This window comes from Battus philenor, unplaced genomic scaffold (assembly GCF_028537555.1).
Source record: "Battus philenor isolate CCGP_79_NKW_IND1 unplaced genomic scaffold, ilBatPhil1.0.hap1 SCAF_6, whole genome shotgun sequence".
Lineage (NCBI taxonomy): Eukaryota > Metazoa > Arthropoda > Insecta > Lepidoptera > Papilionidae > Battus > Battus philenor.
In genome coordinates this window covers 12,029,600-12,052,906 of record NW_027181726.1, presented here as the reverse complement: position 1 = coordinate 12,052,906, position 23,307 = coordinate 12,029,600, and the positions used below count along the sequence as shown (strand labels likewise).

Here is a 23,307-nt window from a genome sequence, read left to right as displayed (position 1 = left end):
TGCAGTAAATAGTACAGTAAAAGTACAACCACCGGCTCTTAACACTGTACACTCTTAAACATGTAAATAACTCAACAAATAAAGTTTAATAAAGTTTTTGTTTTTAAAACTATGAAACGTAAGTTCTTTTTAGAAATACTACCGCTAATATATCAGAAACGTCATTGAAATATAACTTATTTAAGCAAGTATACCGAATGATATCATATGAACAAATCAAATATGTATAATGTAACCGAAGATACATTGAGCTATTATAATAGTCGCGTACTTCCGACAACGGTTTATCGAAATTCAATATGGGCAATGGAACCGGGCTAATTGCGCAAGAACCGTGTGCAAGTGCAAAAAGAACCCAGTTAATATCGCCCGCGAAACTACTGCGCATTAACTTGACAGGCACTTCATAAGTGCCATTTGTTGAAAGCGTAATTAAATTTTGATTTACGCGAAGAAGTTTTAATCAAGGCATTTGTTGCAAAAATCAGTGTTTTATTGAAATATCACTTTAAACGGTATTTTAAACGTAAAAAATTTAACGCATATGCCTTAAATTAAAATGCAATATATCTTTAATGTATTTACACACACTTGAGAATCTTCAATTATTTTTAACATTATAAAAAGGTCAGTGTAATCAGTCAGTGAGTAAGCTCGGAATGCTGATACGCTAAAAGCCGGCCAGAATCTCAACAGTTGCTCTTTTAAAGGGAAATTTAACAATATTTGATTTAATGTTATTATTAAATATTTCTTAGCCCAAAAAGTTTTAAAGTAATAAAAGTAAATTTGATACAGGTCCGTTAAAAATTTTTCAACATTATTTTACAATAAATTATCATATTAAATTAAATATAATACAATATATCACAAAATAAATATAAATCAAGGTAAAGAAATGTGATATAACCCGGATCTGTGATAATTGAGGAATGAGGCGAATGAAGTGAGGCGGTGAATGAACGGAAATAGGTATGAAAAGAATTAGAGAAAATTGTAGAAGAAAGAAGAAGAAGGATAGATTATACGAAGAAAGATAAAAGAGTACAGAAATAAAAGAAAAAAAAAGTGAAAAAATCCCAGTCCAACAACATGATATTGGAGGCGATTATTAAAAATAAAACAATATTTTACAGTTTCTTAAGTAATTTAAACGTTGCGTTGAGGGAATTAATATTTCTTGTTTATTATATTGTCATTACTTCTTCTAAGATATAATCAATACAATTGTCTGATTTTAATATTAAAATTACTGCTATTTTTTACTATATATAATTGAATATCTACGGTACATATACCAAAATAATATTTTTTTAATTTTTGCCTGTCTGTTTGTTTGTTCCGGCTAATCTTTGAAATGGCTGGAACGATTTTGACAGGACCTCACTGGCGGTACTTATACTAGTATGTAACCGAAAAAAAAAACCTAAATAAACTAATTATTATTTTGATAAATTCTAAGCGGACGGAGTCGCAGGCACAGACAGTATTAATTATAATTGCAACTATTTTTCAGATTAGCTGTGGCACCATGTGATTTTAGCTTAACCGCTAAATAAAAACAATTTCTTTAACTTTAATATTGGATACCAAGCAATGAACTGTTTTGATTAAACCTTTAACTCGTTTATACTGTAAGTACAGCATTATGTTTAACTAATTAAGTAAGAAACAGGAATACGCTCCACAATTCTGATGTAACGAACGTGTAAAGGTAAAAACTTTTTTCAAAAAAGAAATAAATAAGTTAATAAAAATTTTGTTGAATAGTATTTAGTAATCATATTTACTTGACTTTTTATTGAAATAAATAGATCACCAACGTCAAGAAAACAAATGAATATACATTATAAGCGTAAATTCAGATTACTTATAATATTTTTAATTTTATTTTACTATTTATTACTGGTAGGTATATAGTCTTTAAAGGGGTGAATGTATAGCTGATTTGTCAGTAAAAATCTATAAAGCTGTTTCGCGTATTTGCAATCAACTAGTATAAAAATCAAAGCTCAAACTTTTGACTATGTCCAACTTTATCCGACCGTTAAAATATGCGACATAGATTTATTAAAATTAATTTTCAGGTGTTAGCCACAAACCGATTTCGGCTTGACGTGGATTTATGGGACTAATGTCTGCTTACGTTTATATGCTGAAATAAATTGTATGCAAATATAGGCACCCTAACTTAACAGAAAGAGAACGAATTTTAACGAAACAGAATGAGTAATTTGAATCGTTTACTTAATTTGAACTGTAATATTCATAAAAATGTTGCCGCAGCGATTCATTTAAAAAGACCTTCACCTTCTTTCAGTTGAACAAATTTGAATAAATAATATTTTAAAGTGAAAGACGAACCGGGGCATTAATATTAAATAGTTACGTAATTTAATAGAAACGTACAATGTTGTCAAAAAGGAGCGGCACCTGCATTAAAATATGAAATTGGAATTTAAGTTACGCGTGACATGCATACATGGTGTTTGATTACAAGTGTAATAACTTAAAAGGGCAAATGTATATGATTTTTAGCTCATTCGCGGTCAATTAATGTATACACTAATTCAATCATATAAATTCAACATTGAGTTTTGAGTAAGAAACCCTACCCAAAACTTTTTTTACGTTACTAAAATATTTAGTATTTACTGTGTCTCTTCCGTTCCAAAAGAACAAATGAATTAATGTTACATATTTCCGAGTGGAAATAAGTGTACAAGTTTTTAGGCTTAAATACCTGTAAACGATCAAGCTGTATACAAAATTTACTGTACTAAATGTGACAACACATTTTATACGGAAATAAGAAGTCATTGAATACTACATTCTCGTAGCATATTGAGTTTGCAAGCCCTTTTATATAATGCCAGTGGCACACAGTATAGGCTATTACATTTTTTGTGCCTTAGTCAACTGAGATTGTTGAAATAATGTTTATACTTTTTATGGTCAAAGCGAAAAGGCTGTTGGCACACCTTAAGAAAGCAACCAATACCTGAATGTGCAACTTCTTACATTGAAAATACAATATCGTAACATCACGATCGTAACGTTTAACTTGTTTATGGTATAAATATATGAAAACTATTATTTCATCGTTTACTATTGTATCGCTGATATTTATGAACGGCAAGTTTCTGAAAGATCAATTGAAGCAACAATCATGTATATATTACTTTGAAAATCAGATAAACTTTTGTTTACCTGCCTGGGGCAAGTATGAAGGTTAGTTCAACAATTTGTAAATCATTCCTTAACCTAAGATTACGAATATTTAAATATCTATGTCCGGCCCAAACTTCGCAATGCATAAATAAAATAAAGTTTTATTCATCATAAGCAAGTAGTTGGAAAGAAGTAATATAAAACTTAAATTTAAAATATAAAAGAAGCCAAAAAATAACTTACGACGAGTGGAAAAAATAATTTTTCCGGATAAAAACTGAGATTTTAGTTCAAAAAAAAATAAATTCTGACAAAAATCATTTAAATTCACCGATTGGCTATATATAATATATATAAATAACTAATATTCACAGGTATAATTTTTTTGAATTTTATAATTTTTTACATAACCAGGAAAAAATTCTATGAGAAACTCAACTTTATACGCATTCAGACATTCTCTCAAATCGTAGTATCAACAATTAAACGTAAATTTAAATCGATTGGCCTTTAGTAGAAAGAAAGACACCTTTTTTATTTTAAAATTACCGACTTAAAATATGTTAATGATTTATAAACACCTTCCTGACTAATTCGTATTAAATCCGCGTGGTGAATTACATTTGATATAATTTACTATACAAATACCCACATGCACTCTTTTTGGGAGTAGGCTTGTCTGACCCCAAGATTTATATCAAACACTTCTTTAAAGAACAGTATATTAAATTATATAACACAAGTCTTAAAGATAACGGTAAAACGAATGTAAATATAGTGTCGTGAAGTTGTTTTGTTCCTGGGAAAAGGAATATGTAGATTTTCGCACCGTTGACCTCGTCTGGTTCAGTCTGTGTAATTAACATAAAAAGCAAACAACATTTTTTATTAATACAGTGGCCAAAATGCATATATACTTCTCAAACCATACATTTACCCAAAGGTTTTTATTTAGTATTTCCTTACAAGTGTACACAAGCTTTTTATTTGTTGTACAGTATATGTAACGTAGTTTTTAACATAACCTCAAACTAAACAAGTTACTACTCAAGTAGACAATGATTAACTTTATTCATCTGTTATTTTCCACTTTAAGTTATTTATAGTGATGACTATTGTACGGTAGGAGAAGAACTCCGGAAAAGCCTAATTGATTAGAATTAAATTAAGCTCCTATATAACAAGATTCTTAAACTTGATATTAACTTACGAGGAAATTAAACGCGTAGTGATCTGAGAAGAGACCAAAACAAAACTAGTCTAATTTTTTCTACGTGATCGCTTTTATAAAAGTTGTTAATAGTCTATTCACAGCAATTCTTTTTTAAGCTGTGATTATCATCATCATTATTGAAACATAGGACGTCCAATATTTTTATTTATTAAGTATAGGCCTTCCTTGTAGCTTTTCAACAGAATTACTTGGAAGCTACCTGCCAGCGTCTTTCAACGACATTAACAAGGTAATCTATCCACCTGCCGGACGTCAGCGGTCTCCATTCCACAACCCTTAACCCTTAGTAGCCTTATTTACGAAAGTGATTTTTTTATAATATTGTGTTTGCTAGTATTGTGTTGTCTAGATGAAGGGAAAATAGTTTTTTTTTTAATGTCGTCAGAAAGAATATTATACAACAGTAAAATACGTACAGCCAACCCATAAAAAAAACTAACAGTAATGTGAACATTCGGTTTAAAAGATTGGTTTCAAAATTGAAACTCTAAGTTATTAAAGGTTAAGCTGTATTATCACTTAAAATCCTTTTATTGTTAGGACAGTAGTAGTTCCTTGACGCATAGACTTAAAAACAGGCACTGGGATAGTAACTAGATAAAACGCAATGTTAAAATTAAGTATTCCGTCTCCAATAGGTAAAATATATATATAAATAGTGTCGTTGTAAAGTATGTACCAATTCTCACACAATCAATGGGGTCGTTAACACCTGTTAGTTTAATGTAAACGGCAAGGTAAACTCAGTGTAACCGTAGAAACCAAACATGACGACAGCCTTGGCCAAGTTTCTTAAATTGTTTGTAGCGACATTCGTGCAAATACGTGTACTATATATTTTCAAGAGATATTGGCTATTTTATAAATACATTTTTGGAATGAAATAATATTCGAAGTATTTGTTACGTAGAAAAACCGAACTGTATAAAACGCCGTGCAATAATATCACAAAAATATCTTTATTCGACTAACGAATCAATGTTGTAGAATGTGTTTAACCAGTCCAATTAACCCAAATTTAAAATTTTTTTATTCGAGATACGATAACATCACGTATTACGTCAAGTTTAGTAAAATCACTTTTTTGGATAATCATTGCCTTAGACCAGAAAAGAACAGGTGAAGAAAACTCAGCTACACATAATTTTTAAAATTAATTAATAAATAATTAACATTAAAGTAGTCCAGAAGCGGACACAAGTTCTTCTTTGAAAATATTTATAGAGAAGTACTTTCACTTTTTTAAATCTAGCAGGAAGATTATTTATTATTCTTAACATTATCTGGAATCCTATTGTAAAAGCATTTATCTACATTGCTGATAGAAATATTTATCAACTCCATAAGTTCAATGAGAAAAAGTCGAGTCCTATTAATTCGAAACTTGCTTCTGATTTATTGACAATGGTTGGTTTCATTGGTTTTATACTATCTAGGAAAATCAGCAATGTATTTGTTGATACATAATACATACTCATGTACGTACTAAGAAGCAACAGACATTTAGCATTGACGATGAGTGATCCAAGAAAAATTGTAACTAGGTATAAATCCTAAGAGATAAGCTGTCACTGAACATAATACGCGCGCCTCTCGGACTTGTTGCGTTTAAATTAACTTTACAAATATATCATGCCTCTAAGATACTTTATTTCTTTTTATTTGTGCACCCTGATGTAATAACTATAATACATAAAAGATGTTTTTCTTTTATTACTATCATTAACGTACATAAATAAATTTTATAGTTTTATTTATTATAAAAAATAATTTACCACGACTTACTATAAATATATATACTACGTTTATCGTTAAATAATATATAAAGGTAAGCATATAAGTACTTTACCTGATTCGGTAGAAATATCCTCGGGTCGTACTTTTCGTGCGGGCATCGAACCTGCCGAGTGCCAAGGTCTCTATATCTAGGTACTGCGACAAATTTCTACAATTTATTTTAAAAATTCAAAAAGGGCTACACTGTTATTCAATAATGTACAACTGAAATTTTATTGATATAACTGAATTTTTAAATTATTTATTAAAAGAAATCAACTGTATGTTATATTCTAGCACGTCTTTGGCAGCTATTGTGTTACTTTATCGCAGCCGTTGGAGTCTTTCTACTTAAATATCGAATATATTTAAGAAATCATTCAAATATACTAAAGAAGTAAAAAAAATAAAGTCTATAAAAATCGTATAATCTATCACATACGGAAATATTATTTATTTATTCATTAATGTCTTTGCGTGTGTGTGATGTTTGTGTACATTTCAAATCAGGACTGTCTGCAGTAATAATATTTTTTATACTTTTTTCGTCAAAAATATTGATTTAAAGAAAAAAAGATGATTTATTCATTACAAAATGGTGGGATGCTCGTATTACATATATATAGACAAACTGTCATTCAACAGAAATATTTACTTATCCAAATAATATCATTATAAAATGACGTATAATTATCAATATGTCAATGTAAAAACATATAATAAATAAAATGAATCATTAAATGTCTTGCTAAACGTAAAACTAAAAAGTGTCAAAGACGGTTTTGCTAAAGCACATTAAAAGGATTCCTATTTATTATTAAGATATTTAATCAATAAATAAAGTGAATACTAGAAAATGCGTTCTTTATAAAATATTTTTTTATGATCACTACGACAGGCCAATTAATTTAGAAGCCACGCAGTCTATGCTGGAAACCAGTTTCAAATTGTTTTTAGCATATTTATAAGCCAAACATTAAAGCTATATGAAGGTTATTATAATTAACACGTCGCACTATTGAATTAAAAAGTGTTGTTGTGTCATTGTGTGCAACGAACGATTGATTATACACGTCCATTATTATTGAAGATTAATGCTTAGAAAATATTAGTTGAAAATCAGATACATTTTATATTTAGTCAATGCAAATTTAATTCATCTTTACACGTATCGGTAAAATGTAAATGTCTGACTGAAGCTACATTTTGGTACTTTATTAGATTAGAAAATATATCGAAATCTATACTTTCTATCTGCAGCATGTGTAAAACACATTAGAACGTCAACAGGAAACGGAATAAAAAAAAAAACTTTTTAATTTAACGTAAACCACTCCACCGTTTAAATCGAGTCTAATAAAAAAATTTATCACTTATAGATGTAAAAACTTTGAAGGGAGTATGTATAGCTCCATTCATTTCTTCATGTCAGAACATAGACGTCCACTGCAAGGCATATGCCTTTCCCAAAATTCGCCATAATGACTGATCCTGCGTTGCCCACAATCAGCCACTTCCCATTAAAACACAGCCTTACTTGCTGTCAATTAATGTGGGTCTATTGAAAATTTCAAAGGTTTCAGAAACAATAAACACCTTTATGATAATATATGTATTAAAAGAGTTCTGCATATTATTAAAATTAATTTTTATTTATTATCTGTCTTTGCAGACTTTATACGGCCAGAAGTAAATGTACTGACGCATCCGAATTGAAAAAAAAATTGATATATTTCCGCGTGATTACTTTATATAGGGCGACCGGATATAAGAAGCCTTAAATTTTTCTACTGACAAATGAGCTATAGATTTACCCCTGTAAAGCTTTTATACCTATGAATAACAGTTTGTATCATTTTACAATTTTCTCTCGAGTCAAGCAAATAGATGTTTTTCAAATAGGAGTTCCGTAGACAAAGTTTTATTACTATTTCATTAAAAACAATAAATTTTACGGCCCATTGTTATCTTCGGCCTCTCAGAACATCTGTGATGTAAGTCATTAGGTCTGCTCGTTAATTATTTTAATGCACGTTTACGTGCTCTTACGCAATGAGCTTTCGCTAGTGGGCAATAAAATAATGTACCATTGTCGTATCCCTGTGAACGAAGCTTTGTGAACGCCTTACAGGTAATTCAAAACTTTCGTTACGTTTATTGTCATGTGCCATCTATTTGTTTCGTAACGCGTTGTTTAAAACTGAAATCGATTAATCTAAAAGTGTATTTTAATCTATAATGTCATCTATATTTTTATTATCTGTCGGTTTTGTAATTGAAATATTAGTTTTATTGTTAATAGGCAGGTTCTAATAAAAATTCTCATAAACGACATACCCAAAAATACAATATTTGAAACCAATCCAAGGGTACAAATTTTCCATTTAAACCGATTGAAAGAAGCCTGCATCCAGGATCTTGGAATGATGCTCTGCTTATATTAGAACTGTAACTATGGTAATGGATAAAATACGGTGACCAGGTCGAATAATTTTTACATCGCTTTTGGATTTGACTTAAAAGAAGAATTTCAAATTTTATTTGTAATGTTGCTACTTTGTTCTGATTTGGAATATTAATTTTAAATAATATATATCTAATAAGTTACAGATTTAAAAGCTTAGAAAGGGTGAATTTATGGCTAATCCGCAAACTGCTTTTTAGCTTTTCCACCTATTTCCGATAATTCTGTATAACGTGAACACTCTGATATATGTAATCAATTTATTTTTTTCTATTGGAATGCTACACGCCAATAACCTTAAGTCTATTGAGACAGATGGTAAACAATAATTCATTTTTACATATTGTAACCCGAATCTTGAAAATGCTTTTTCTTACTATATTACTTTATTTATTATTTCTGAAACCATTGATGTTAGGATAGGGTGTACCATGTATTAATTGAAAACAAATTTAAACTTTAATTATAGAACAGTTTTTTACAATTTTACCAAAAAATAACAAACGTGGAAAGAAATGACAAATGTTATCAACCTTATACACTTGTGTAAATAATAAATAAAGCATTTGGGCCACTCTCTTCCGTCTATTATTCGGTTGATAATAAAAAAAAAAAACGATTATGATAACTCCAGGAAGCAATTTCATTTCTGTCTACCAGATACAACATTATATGAGTATTATTCTATTGTTAAACAAGATAAAAAGTATTGAAGTGGGTACGATTATCAGCAACTAATTCGATCAGATTGTTATTTTAAATTGATGTTCGGTACCTCTAGTCTTTCCGGTTCTTACAACGATGAGTTTGAATCTAGAGGATTATTTTGTTTTATTGATAATTCTATTGATGTTTTTTATTAGTAAGAGATAACATAGTAAAGAAACGGAGGACAATGTACTTTGTGGCGAACAATTTAAAATAAATAAATAAAATTATTTAACTGTCAAAAATTAAAAAAAAATATATTTTAAAATTGTTACATTTAGATTGGAATTACATTATGCTGGGGTTGGGTTACATGTTGGACAAACGACCTTGTTGTCAAAAGAATAAATGCAGGCCGATTAAAACCAGTCATATTGGAGATCAACGGAAAAGGCTTACGTTCGCCTGTGGACGTCGTACAAGTGATTTTTTTAATTATTTTACTTAAAAAACTAACTTAAGCACATGTATAAATTATTTTTTGATTAACCCTTTTTTCATTTTATCATTATATATTAATATTTATTTCTCGACTGTCAAAATATGTGATAAAAGTTATCTGTTTAAATACCGAGCAGAATAAAAAAAAAACATTTTCTCATCTTCACGTCATGTCATAATGTAAACATTCGCGTAATATAAAATCTAGAGAAAATTAAAAGTGGAATTAGTGGAAAAATAATATGTAATTTTAGATGTATATGTTATTAAAAATAATATAAAATAATTGATTAATTATTGCGCGATAATTAATGTTACACAATAGGAGTGTAGACAAGTGCTCTATTTGTTCCGATGGACACCACAGCGCCTGGACTTTCGTATCGACAAGCGATGTGCGTCACGCATGCGTGCTGCCGGCAACCCGCAGGCGCTTAGCGTACCGCCTTAGTATCAAACTACACGAGGTTAGTTTGCGACACACGGCTCCTCTTTACGCGCTTCTGTCGCATAATTGATCGTCCACTCAATACTGACATTGAACGGGCGGTGAGGCGGTCGCTTGCCTTTTTATTTGTCATTTATTTATTTAAGTTACAGGCGATATTAAATCGCAGCACAATATTTTTCGAAGCCACCCTACAATTTCATTATACCGGACCCGCATTCATTTATATGTCTAAATTCTGTGATATGTGTGTGGTGCGTTAGTAATTGTGATTGTGTGATGTCTTAATATGTGTTAATTGTGAATGGACGAAGAAACATGGATATCGCGAAGGAAAAGAGCAGAAGAATCGAGGAATTCGACGAGGATGACTGGGATTCTCGTCGATGTATGTTAGATGGTAAGAAATTATTAATATATATAATATATAAGTAGTTATTACTTATAAAACTATACAATGAATATATTAGATTTAAAAATGCATGAACAGCAAAAAAACGCATTGCGATCAACCGCATGGAGGAACGCTGGTCCAGCTATCGATTTTTCATGCCGTTGACACAAGAAGCAGCGCAGTGTTTACACGTAGCTAAAATCTTAGTTATTGCAAAGATCCGTCCTTCAAACCTAAATTATAATATCATCATAATACTATAGACATAGGTATGTAAAAAATATCAATATTTCCTTTTGCATCCGGATTATTAACTATTGCGGTCACAACAATAGGCTAAAGGTGCATTCTTAAGATTAACTCCAAAGAATAGGAATTTCATAAGATGTGTGACTCAACTTCCTACATCTTATTTCCTTGTTTTTTTTATTTAATCATAAATATTTTAATAATGAACGATACAAAACAATAAACAGGTTTACATGGTGAGTCACAAAAACAAATTCGAGAAGTCGAATTGTGTGCGTGAGACTGATGGTATCCCGTTTTGGCAGGCGAAACTTCGTATTGTGATCCTTGCAACGTGCCGCTGCGTGCGTTCACCCCGTTTCCCCTCGCCCAGGGGCTTTTATAGGGTTTTAAAATCGATATTGCCTCCCCCTTGCTGAATGATTAAAACTACGCCTATGCAATGTCTACTTACATGTCCACCAACAGAATAAACTCCAATGTCGCTAAGCAAATAAAAATATAAATAAAGATGGCAATAGCATCTTTCTTTATAATAATGTAAAGAACATAATTATTCGTTTGTCTTCATTCCCATTGCATTTCTGTTTTCTAACGTTTTAATAAAATAGTTTGTCTGATACTGCTACCTGTCTAATCATTGATCTTATAGGAAGTCATATCTGAATTTCTGACCGACTCTTCTCAGCACATCAACATTTTGAGCCAGTAGAGCTTACATCTTACATTGTTAAAATAATTAAAGATTCAAAACTGCGTGTAACGCTGAAAATATTATGTGATTCTATAAAAATTGTCATTAGTTAAAGGAAATGGATTGCTTAGAAACTTATCATAGATAAAATGCTAATTATTATTCCGCGTGGCAATCTATCAACTTACTACCTACACTCATAAATTCAATACAAATGTATTACGTAATGCAAGATTTGTTTGTTAATACATTGTACACACTAACCATGATACTAACAACAATTGTATGATAACAAATATTGAACATACTAATTATAAAATAACCTAATTGACTTTGAACTGTTTGTTGCATTTTAAGATAAGACAACATACATGATACATACACAAGGATTCCCAAATAGTTTTGAGCAAAAGACCCAAAAATAAACTGATACTATACAACCAAATTATTTTAAATATTCTCAATGTTATTCCCATAGATACAAAATATTTATGAAGATTTTGATTTTGATTAATTTAATTATTAATAATTATTTCGACCCCTAAGAGTCAATATCGGATACATTATTTGAGATTGAAGTAAAAACATTAATGTAAATTCGTCTCACATGTATATCTTTAGTAATATACTTCAAAATTTAACTGACTTCATAACCAAATTGAATGAAATCAATCAATTGACATGTTTATGATTTTTCATAGGTACATTGCATTCTTTTCATATGTATATATACCTTATATAGCTGGTTATATTGACAGTCTGTTAACAACGACAAGGGGTCTGCAATTTGAATAAAATATAGGGGCGGTTCCCCTATTTATATTACGTTTGGGGTCGAAAGTACCCACGCGTCTCCTCTCCGTCTGAATTTTGGTTTTCCTTTCTTATTATACAGACGTGAATTCTAATTTTAGACCTCAAATTTTACATTAGGTTATATTCTACTTAATTTACAATTATTATTAATATAAAAATAGTTCACATTAAAAACAATAATATAGTGCAACAACAATGTACATTTAAAAATTTTCTATTTCCTTATTAACAAATTGATCTTTTTGGTTTATTCTATTAAATGATAAAGATATATACAGCAGAGTATACATATATATATATATATATATATATATATATATATATATATGACTTTAGTACTCTATTTTAACTGTCACGATTACAAATAACCACATCGTGCACCAGGCTTAATTTTCTGAAATAATATCAGCATTTTGTTGCAACGAACAGAACTAAAATAATATCTTTAAGTTTGAGAAATACAGACGCTTATTAAATGAAGCGGCTTCGTTATCTTCATATATATATGCTGTATGGAATAATCAGAGAAAAAATAGCTATACACGTTATATAAAATATTGACTTTCTCTAGATGGCGAAAGCAGGATCAAATTCTTTCACTATTATCACGCTATCAAGAAGATATTAATATAATGATAAAGTTGTTATATGTGTACTGAAGGCCTCTGCTAACATATAAGTATCTATTGCAATTAATATACGACGGCCTTGTTTTAATGCAGTCATCGAAACACATCTGTAATACTACGGACTTGATTAGTGTCGACCATTAAGGTACCGGAAATGAACTGATTCCGCAAAATTGTAATACCGTATTCAATTTCAAAACATCCGTGCGTGATCAAGAGATTTTAATGTTGTTGATAGTAATAAAAATACATATGAAATTATAATAATACGCCGATTTTTTATTGTCTCTATTTATGAAGATGCCTTGGACTATACTAATTATTAAATATATTTATTTAAAGGTGTTATTAGCGGTATTCTAAAATTTTAGCCTGTTTGGTGTGGCAAAGCGCAGAATGCGCGCGCAGTCTAGACCTTTTTTTTTTCAGTAACTAAGCGAGATGTATTCGGGTCATTGCTTTACATAATCTTCTGCCTCGGCTGGAATATGTAAAGTAATGACCCCAATGCTTGAGTACACCAGAGAAAGAGCTGAGCTTGCGGGCTGAGCTTTCGGGCGCGCGCAGTGCTCCGTGCTGCTCGAATCCATGAAGTCCGTCGCCGCCATGCAGCTTGACTACAGCGCGCAACAGCAAAAGCATAGCTTGCAATTAACGATTTCTACAATTAAAAAAAAAAAACAAAAAACGATATGGTCTAGTGGCTAGGATACCTGGCTCTCACCCAGGAGGCTAGGCTTCGGATTTAGACAGACAGATTTAGATTTGCGGGGTATTCATCCAAAGACAATCAACCCGACTGACTCAGGAAACCATCAAGTTTCCTCGACACCACTGATGTAGAAACTTTGACTCCCTTTGGGGAGTCCTTTTCTACACAGTAAGGTAGTGATGGGGTATGGAGCTATTCTAATTCTTACCCTATTGGTCGCTTCAAGCGTAGTTAATCCTCCCATGCTCCGAAGAGCGGCAGTCTCTTGCGCGCGCACTTGGGGTCCTTTTGCTCCACAGCGGAGCGCACTCTGATGAAGCTGTAAGAGCCTGAAAGGCTAACAGCGACAATCATCAATCGAACCATGGTTCAAATGAATTACCAAATCAAGATAACAGCATCGTGATTGCTCACTATCGGAGGAACTTTTTAATTCCATGCCATTCCAATATACTCAACTTTGGCTTCGGCAAAAGTATTGAAAGAAAATATTGTAAAATTGTGTACATTTTTATTCTTATCACAGACAACTAAATCATTCGTCTTTTAATATAAAAAGAGAAAGTTACATCTTCTCTTTCTATTCACATGTTAACGTTCTCTGGCCAAGAAATCTAAATAATGCACACGATTGTTTTTAATTTTGAAGATATCTATTTGTACAATAATAAATATTTACAGAATGAACCTTAAAAAACGGAAAATTGGAATGAATTTTTCATAAATGCAGGCAATATTTTTAAAAGATTTTTATATGTTATGACTACAACGGCCGAAGTTAAGAACTAAGATGTGTTAAACTAAGTTATAAAGCAATAAAATGCTATATACTGCAGAAACAACAGAAGTTAATTTATTGTTGTTACGCTATAACTAGCATTAACCATTACCTAGTACAACATGTTCACTTCTTTTCTTGTAAGAGACACAGTGTATCTCTAAGAGCCATTTTACTGGCTTCTACTTCCAAAAACAATAGTTGTGTTTATTGTTGTTACACAGTTGTATCTTAATTTCTTAAGGTTTTTTTTAACATATTAAGGGTATCATGTTACCTGTTAATAAAATATTTCAAAATAAAAACATATAAATAATAACGATCTCGAAAAGCAGTTTCTTCTAAATTTAAATTTTCCCACTAATTTTTCTAAATCAGTTAATAAGAGAATGCTGCAAGTTGCAACGTAAATATAATTAGTCAATAATGCGTGAGGCCATTCGGAAAGTGTCAAATTTCGCGGTTTAAGCTGCCGTGACACCGGGCACCGCGGGTCGCGATTGTTCAATTCTGTTTATAACTGACCTGACGCTGCAAGTCGACACCGAACGTTTATGACTCCTGCGGTTTCCGTGGTAAATGTTTTTTACAACATTTCTTACGATGTTTGTCCTCGCTTATTGACTTTTGACAGTTTAATAACAGAAAAACTTCTAAGCTTGAAGATTCTATGTCTAGATCAAATATCATCTATATCAACGTTCATATCTATTGATGTTAAAGCAAAATATTTTATTTTAAAATTATGCATATCAATTTTAAAAATAGGCAGTCAGGCAGAACATATCATGTTTTATTTTTTTTTTCCGTTCCGTTTAAATATGAAAATGTATAGTATATATGCAAATTGATAATTAATATTTTCTATGATAACCTGATCTCAGTCTAATATTTTATGATTTATTATAAGATTTCTATATTCTGAAATCGCAGGATAAAACATTCCTTGTGAAATAGAGATGATATTTCGAAATATCTGTGATACATAAACTATCTATTAACTTAAAAATAATTTAACTAATTAACTTAAGCATAATGAAATAACTATCACGTTCTAAAACTATTTTGTAGGGTACTACTCTCTCTACTGTCTCAGTCCTCTACCGCTGGTAGCCCAGCGATTGAAGGTCATGGGTTCGATTCCAATTCGCACTATGTGCTTTAATTATATATCCTATATACAATGCTCACAAGCAATTTTCCAGACAATAGAAAGCAGCGTCCTCTCCGTACACACAAAACACACCGTGATTATAGTATATCCCCCATAGATATCTTTGCGGGAGACCTAAGCCATGCAGTGGGCGTCTATTGGTTGAAACGACTAACATAGTATTTTACGTGTAAGGTTAATAGAAGATATGACATATACGTGTATATATATGTATGCGTGTGCGTTACACGATAAACTTTCTTACCTAATATACAAATGTGTAATGTTTTAATCCCCTCTTTGCTTATATACTAGACAGACAAAATTATACGATGTATTGTATTAATATAAGATTGTCGAAATGTTCCACCTTCAAAAAACTAACCAAACCAATATGAAATCACACGTTGGTGCTACGTGATTTTTAAGTCTGTATTGAGCTCATGGTCGCGTGTTAGTTTTTTCAACACAAATAATAGTAAAACAAGTAAATTAATGTTAAAACATTAATTATATGTAGTGCAAGTTAAACTTGCACAAAGAACCGGTATCAAGTTTGCCCTTGAACTGCACGGCAGACATCTCAGCATCCGGTTTTGAACTTTTTACTTAACTTTACCATAAACATAGCCTAGTGCTATCTCCTTTGCTGTATATACATAATGCACTACATTTTTACAGTTTTTAGATTTTTTTTACTTAAAGTTTAAATTCAAACTTTCTTAATTTTTTCTGTCTAAAATTAAAAGTAAATCAATAAATAAATCTTATTATAGCATTCAAATGTTTTCAGTTCATTTAAATGTTTGTAAATCGATTTGGTTACTCATTTAAATGGTTTATATTTTAATATCCACTTAAATATATAATATATCGTATAATTAGACCGCCCATTGTACTTTTTTGTGTATTATTATGAAACTATTTATTTAAATGTTTGTATTTATAGCGTGTACAGTAAACAATAATAAATAAATAAATAAAAATGAATACGTGTATATTACACATGTAAATTTCATTCAAAAGAGTCAACAGTTGAGTTGTCCAGCTATCCTTTGTAGATCAGCGTTATAAGCCGGTGGCAGTTTAGTACTTATAATGTTAAAATAATCGACGATTCAAAAGTGCGTGTAAATACCTACTCGAAAAAAAATAATTTAAATTTGAATTGTAGAATCTGTCCTAGACCATGGGTACTACAAAGTCATCATCACCATCATTTTTGCTGCTTGACGTCCACTGCTAGATATGTCTTCCTTAGATTTTCAATAAGACTTAATGCTACAAGGTAATCGAAAGTAAAAATCGAAATAAATTGATGTAATCCATTAAAATTTATATTAAATTTACTAGTAATACTCATGTCAATCTATGAAACCATTAAATAAATACCTCTTTTTTAAATTAAATGCTTAAATTTACCATTTATTTCACAATTTCTTCTTTAAATAATCTTTGTAAAAATAACAGTAAATAGTCTCAATGGATTTTTATTGCATTAGTGGAATGAGTAATTTATATTATTGTATTATAATAAGAGTTAAAATTAGTGAATCTATTTAAATAAATCTTTAAATTAACACTTGAAGACCACGTTAAAATTAAGATTTCCTGATTAAATATATTATACTATAAATAAACAAGTTATCAAGGATTTGATACGTTAAATCGCTGTTTATATCTCCGATATGACGACTTGTATCACAAGCATTAAATCCGTAATAAGGTTAGTTAAAATTATTTGGTATGTTCACTGTTCCTTACCCATAGCAAACTTTAGGATATGCAGAATTAAATCTTTATAGGGTCGCTGGCATTAATTGAGGACACTGTTGCCGGACGTTCGTGTAATTATGACGAATTATATTTTCCTTAATTAAAAACGCTGCGTACAGCTGCCTGTGTCGTTAAACTATATTTTTAAATTCCTTGTCACTGATTTTGTGTTAACTTTACATGCAGGATAAAGGTAGGGGTAAAAGCTTTAAAGGGATGAATGCGTATCTCATTCGCCGCCAATAAATACGTCGTATCCAGAAATCAATGGTTTCAGAAATTATGAACGACATAATGGTAATATGGTATATAAAAAAATAAAGAGTTTACAAAATTCGGATTACTGCATATTAAAGTTAATTGTTATTGTTTACTTTATTCTTGCAGACTTTAGTCTGTCAGATATTATTGCTGCATACCAATAGAAAAAAAAATTAATGTAACATACCTCAGTTTTCACTTAATATAATACACGTTGATTTTGAGTAGCTATAAAAGGTTTAAAAAAAATTAATGGCAAATGAATTGTACGTTCACCCCTTTGAAAACTTATACACCAATAACCAATCCTCTTCACACAGCTACAATATGTTCGATGTTGTCTTAAAAAGAAAAATGATCATCCGATGCTGATTTATTTTGTCTCCGAGAACGCTGATTGTTTTTGTCGTTGATCAATTCCATTTACATCTTTACCTGTTTTATTTGTCAGAGCAAAGAGTACACATACGTGTTAAATAATATATAAATATATTATAATAAATATAAAAAGTAATAAATACATTAAGTACAAATATGTATGCAAGAGTACAATACACATATATGTCTCTGAATTATAATGTAATAAATTTAAAAAGTTAATTAAATAAAACTTGTTAAAAATAGTAATAGACTCTGTGATTTTTTAGGTAATAATAAAGCATGAGGGAATGAGTTATAAACTAATGTATTAAATAAAATCTGAAAGAGATCACAAGAAAACCCAGCTGAGTATGTTATGGTTCTTCTCATGTTAATGCGCGTTTGAAATTCTCGTAGCTTTATGTTGAAGAATGTCATTATAGGGGAGCTCAATCTCATTCTAGTTACCATCGAATTAGTCTCTTTTGGCGTTCTTCTTACGAGGTACACAAATGGTCACTATAAATGATCCTTAATAACAAGGCGGTAAAAGCGGTCTGGGTAGGCCCACTAGGTGGACCGACGACATGGTCAAGGTCGTTAGATGTGGGCAACACAAGACTGGTCATCGTGGAGATCTTTGGACCTATGTCTTGCAGTGAGCGTTCATCGGCTTAAAAGAAAAAGAAGAAGACAAAATGTTCCTTACTTTTAATCTATTTTATATAACTTTTTTATAACTTTTTAGCTATTTCTGTAAACAGTAGTTTTACTTTCATTTTTTAAATTATTTTTAGCATTAAATAGTGCAATAGACAAACAAACATCATGACCCAATTTGTTTATGATAAGCGACAAGAGTTTAAACATTAATTATCAAATAATTTGACTGACGTTATTTTAAATCAATAGCGCTGAATTGGGTCACAGTCATATTCTTGTATACATCGTAAATTATTCATATAATATTTAATTTAAGTTAATATTCCTATGTAAGTTAGTACAATCATCATTTCAGTTGTAAGACTGGACATGGGCCACTCCCCAGAACTTTGAATAAGATTAGTTGGGTCCAGCCTGCGTCTAGTGTCTTCCGACGATTTTATTAAAGTCGTCTGTCCAACTTGTAGGTGGAAGGACGTATTACACTGTACCTACTGGTCTGTGTTTTCCACTCCAGAACATTAAAACCTAGCGGCCATTCGATCTGCGCCTTTATTTTAAACCAGTACAATTTGTCAAATGTACTTATGTAATAAATCTTATTATTTCTTTGTACTTGCATCGTCGTGAATGTCACAGAACAATATAAAATATGTTGCATATTATACCGTGCTATAGAATGGGCCATTACAAAATTGTACGGTACTCTAAAAAAACCGTCTACGTGTATACTAAAACTAACGAAAAAACCCGGTGACTAAGATATACGGTCGTAGACAAGACTTTTAACAATAGACAAAGCATGTCACTGCACTTAGTTTTTATTATTATCACACACAATTTATATGTTCTAATAATTTCGAACAAACGCATATTACATGAAGCAAGTGAATGCTGTTGTAATATTCATCATCATTTTAGCCGTACGACGTAAACTTCTAAACCCTCATAGATAGGGCCAATTAGAAGCTGCATACATCCAGTCTTCTGGTGACCATAAAAAGGATGTATGTCCACCTCGTCGGAGAACGCCTAACAATAATTAAGTTAAAATGGACTTATTTTCAAGATTATTCCTTCAAGATCGCTTAAATTTATGGTACGCCATACAAAACCACCGGTGGACACCGAAGCTATCAGTAAGAGCCTCAAGCGGCGTCTCGCGTGTACTAAGGCGCAGTGCAGGCGGCAATTTGTCGAAAGCCGAATCAATTTGTTTTAGAAAGTCGACTATTGTACGGCCTCGCCTTTTGCAAAAACGTACCTCTAACATTCATTTCGAACCATATTTACAGTATCTGCTGCCACCACATACGTATTGGTTCGCGTGTATTCTGCTCGTTTTCACGCATCAATGTCACGACGTTGACGTAAAACGATGTAATCTAAACGCATGTACGTAACAATGTTAATATAAACAGCTACTTGAACGTTGCAAGTTTATTTGCTTGAGAGCCTTGAGCGGCTACAACTCTAGAAGTGCCTTCCCAAATGTTGCAATACCCGCAATTATTACACTAGTTATTCACACATTGCGACGCGAATACCGCTCTATGCTATTTGACTGCATACGATTTTATTGACGTACAAACTTAAACATTATGAGACTTATTTCTAAAAAATTAACCTAAAATGGACTTAGCAACACATGAAAATAAAGGAAACATGGTAGCTATTAGGCTTTTCACATTTTTTTAATGACTCCCGCTACTCCCACCTCTCGCTCTCCCGTCTCGTATTTATGGGACAGGACATTACAATCTTATTTGTAATATATAACATTCTTAATTTAAATACTTATTTACTTTCACAATTAAACAGTTTTTGCATATTTACGTAAATTTCTGTTTTGTTTATTTTAGCTTTATTTATTTCACATTAGTATTTTTTTTCTTTTCCATTAATTTCTTACCCGACCTGCACTATTTACATCTTTATTCCTATTAATTACGTCTGCAATTATCGCTGGCTTTACACATTAAAACATAAGTTATTTATATTGATCATACATATACTAGTAGTAAGTTATATCAGTTGTTCTGTTACATAAAACTAAACGGGAAACTTTACCCAACGGCATTGAGGTTATAAGCTAATGATTAATCATCATCAATTATAATTTTGTTTCAATATGCCACATCATTATTAACTGTCTGACGTACTAACATTAAAACAGAACGCAGCTATTATTTTTGTTATCGATGCGTTCCTTAGCAATAGGATAAGAAAGAGTTATTGATAATTTTTTATATTTATTATCGTCAAATTTCAAAAAGCGTAACCATAAATATTATTTTTTTTTAAATCAACATATCGATGGTATCTTTTCGATTATTCAAAAATAATTAATCAAGAGTGATAAATGATTGAATAATAATGTTCAGTTAACTAATCGACTCAAGCGACACTTTAAATAAATGAACACTATTGCAATATCTGTAAACTGCACTAATTTCACAATGTCCGTGTGATTATTTTCGACTTAAGATTGATACGTCGGAATATACATGATGAAATGTGCTTATATAACCGTTGTAACATTTGGCTAAACGACCCTGATGAGGACACAGTTTTAAAATAACTACCTGTGTAATAATACATCCAATACACAGGCTTAACGTCATTTACGTTTCATCATACGAAATCGCCGGCTGCATTTTGATACATATATCTCAAACGAGAGATTCTTTTTGTTTTTATTAATGTCTACTTCTCCATATCTCTATAATAAAACTTTTGTGTTCAAAACAAAAGAACATTTTATTTTATACATCTTTGCCAAGGGTTCGTGGTTTCTTTTTTTCATAAAACTATATATATAACCTATAAGTAAAGTAAAAGAATTTGAAAGAATATTTAGATATATGAAAAGACAGCTGTTGCGAAGTTTACCGATCAAGGTAAATTAGTATTCGAATCAATAAGTGTCGTGAACTCTAATAAACATTTGAGACATTTCGATGATATTAACGTAAAAATATAATTAGTTATTAAAACTTTTTTTAACAAACTTTTTTTTTATTTATTATCGTTAAAATGCATTTTAAGACATCTCATACATAGTTACAAACTATAAACCAAATCATCTTTCTTAATTTGTAATTTAAAAATAAATTTAAAACTGGATTTTTAAATCGGATTTAGGTAACGCCTTCTTTAAGGGCTTCATAACTATTACGACAAGCACAAAACGTATAAAAAAACACATGATGTGTAAAAATGTAAATTGATTAAAAAATGGCGGTAATAGCTTAAAAATCCAACATTTTTTTACATTAATATCTACTCAATGAACTAGTAAAGCTTAGTAAGAATCACAGATAACATAAGAAGAAGATCTTAACATTTACGGATACCATAGGAATGATTAAGACGTTTATATCCGAAATCGGCAATTACTTAGTTGCTAAACCAATAAAAACCGTTGAGTTAATAATCGCGTACATGCATGTACAATAAATACGACTTACAGAAAGGATTAGTGACAGTTATCCTTATTTATTGAAATGAGATAGTCATCTATTTTTATTCGCCAAATTAATGTAGTAGTTCTCATTGCATATAATGTAGAAATATCATGTGTACCAGTTTCACAAAATTATAACTTTTATATCTGACAAGTTTCAAATTACAACATCGTTTAATTTAGTACGAAGCTTATTTCTACATACAACAATTCGTAATTATTATGAAAACGATGCAGCAAGAAAACGCTTACTTTTATACCTTTCTCATATTCTTGTTGTCATGTCACCTTGTTTATTAATTTATGCAATGAAAACAAATAAAGATAATGCCTAGTAACATTTTCATGCAGCAAACAAACAAACTTAATACTAGTTAGGATAGTGTATTTTAGATATTGCCTCAACATTACAACTGACACTTTAGGGTGAGGTAAAAATATTTGTTTTGCAAAAAAGTGCTATGCCATCCGAGCAATTTACGGCATAGAGCAGCAAATTTCTTGGGGAAATTGTCCAAAGAAATCAATATTCTTATTGTAACGTCACAATATATTTATCACATTTTGTACGTTTTCAATTGTTAAAATTATTTTAAAAAAAAGTTTAAAGAATAACTAACTATATCAAAGTTCGATTATAAAAATCTCTAATTTGATCGCGAACCATAATACCACACTACTATCGTTAACCCGTCCCGATACCATAGATGCGCACTACGCGTCTTGACTATGTTGTCAATTATCCTAGTCGATATGTACGTAAATAAATAAGTAAAAAATGTTTTATATAATATTTAAATACTTTTATATAGAAATACGAAAGGTGCCGTGGAAAGTTTTAAGAATATCAAAAATTAAACTTAATGTCAATTTATTTATTATTTATTGTTTTTAAAAATAGTCCCCTTGACAATCCATTGTTAAAAGCAGTGGGATACTTCTGTTTGGAAGTTTTGTACATGGTAATCACGAAAACAACTGCCGATTCTTAAGCATCTTGAATCAGTATTACAATTTTCTTGCTTTAATTTGTGGGATTAGATGAACGCATCATATTTTAAGAACATCTTTAAATCAGTTGTAAATAGTACATCATCCAACCAAAGTCTATGGT

The 23,307-nt window shown here is 30.7% G+C and overlaps 1 protein-coding gene across 2 annotated transcripts in view; it reads left to right on the top strand.

Moving 5' to 3' along the window:
* Positions 1-23,307, top strand: part of Cen (cerebellar degeneration-related protein 2-like) — a 94,916-nt gene that overhangs the window by 48,153 nt on the left and 23,456 nt on the right. Inside the window, exon 1 of one of the 2 annotated variants that reach the window (XM_068773275.1) lies at positions 10,392-10,642. The exons of the other annotated variant lie outside the window; for it this stretch is intronic. Coding sequence (XP_068629376.1) covers positions 10,561-10,642 — 82 coding nt within the window. The 5' untranslated portion in view covers positions 10,392-10,560. Of the gene's footprint in view, positions 1-10,391; positions 10,643-23,307 lie in introns of those variants that run through there. 2 annotated transcript variants of the gene reach the window in all.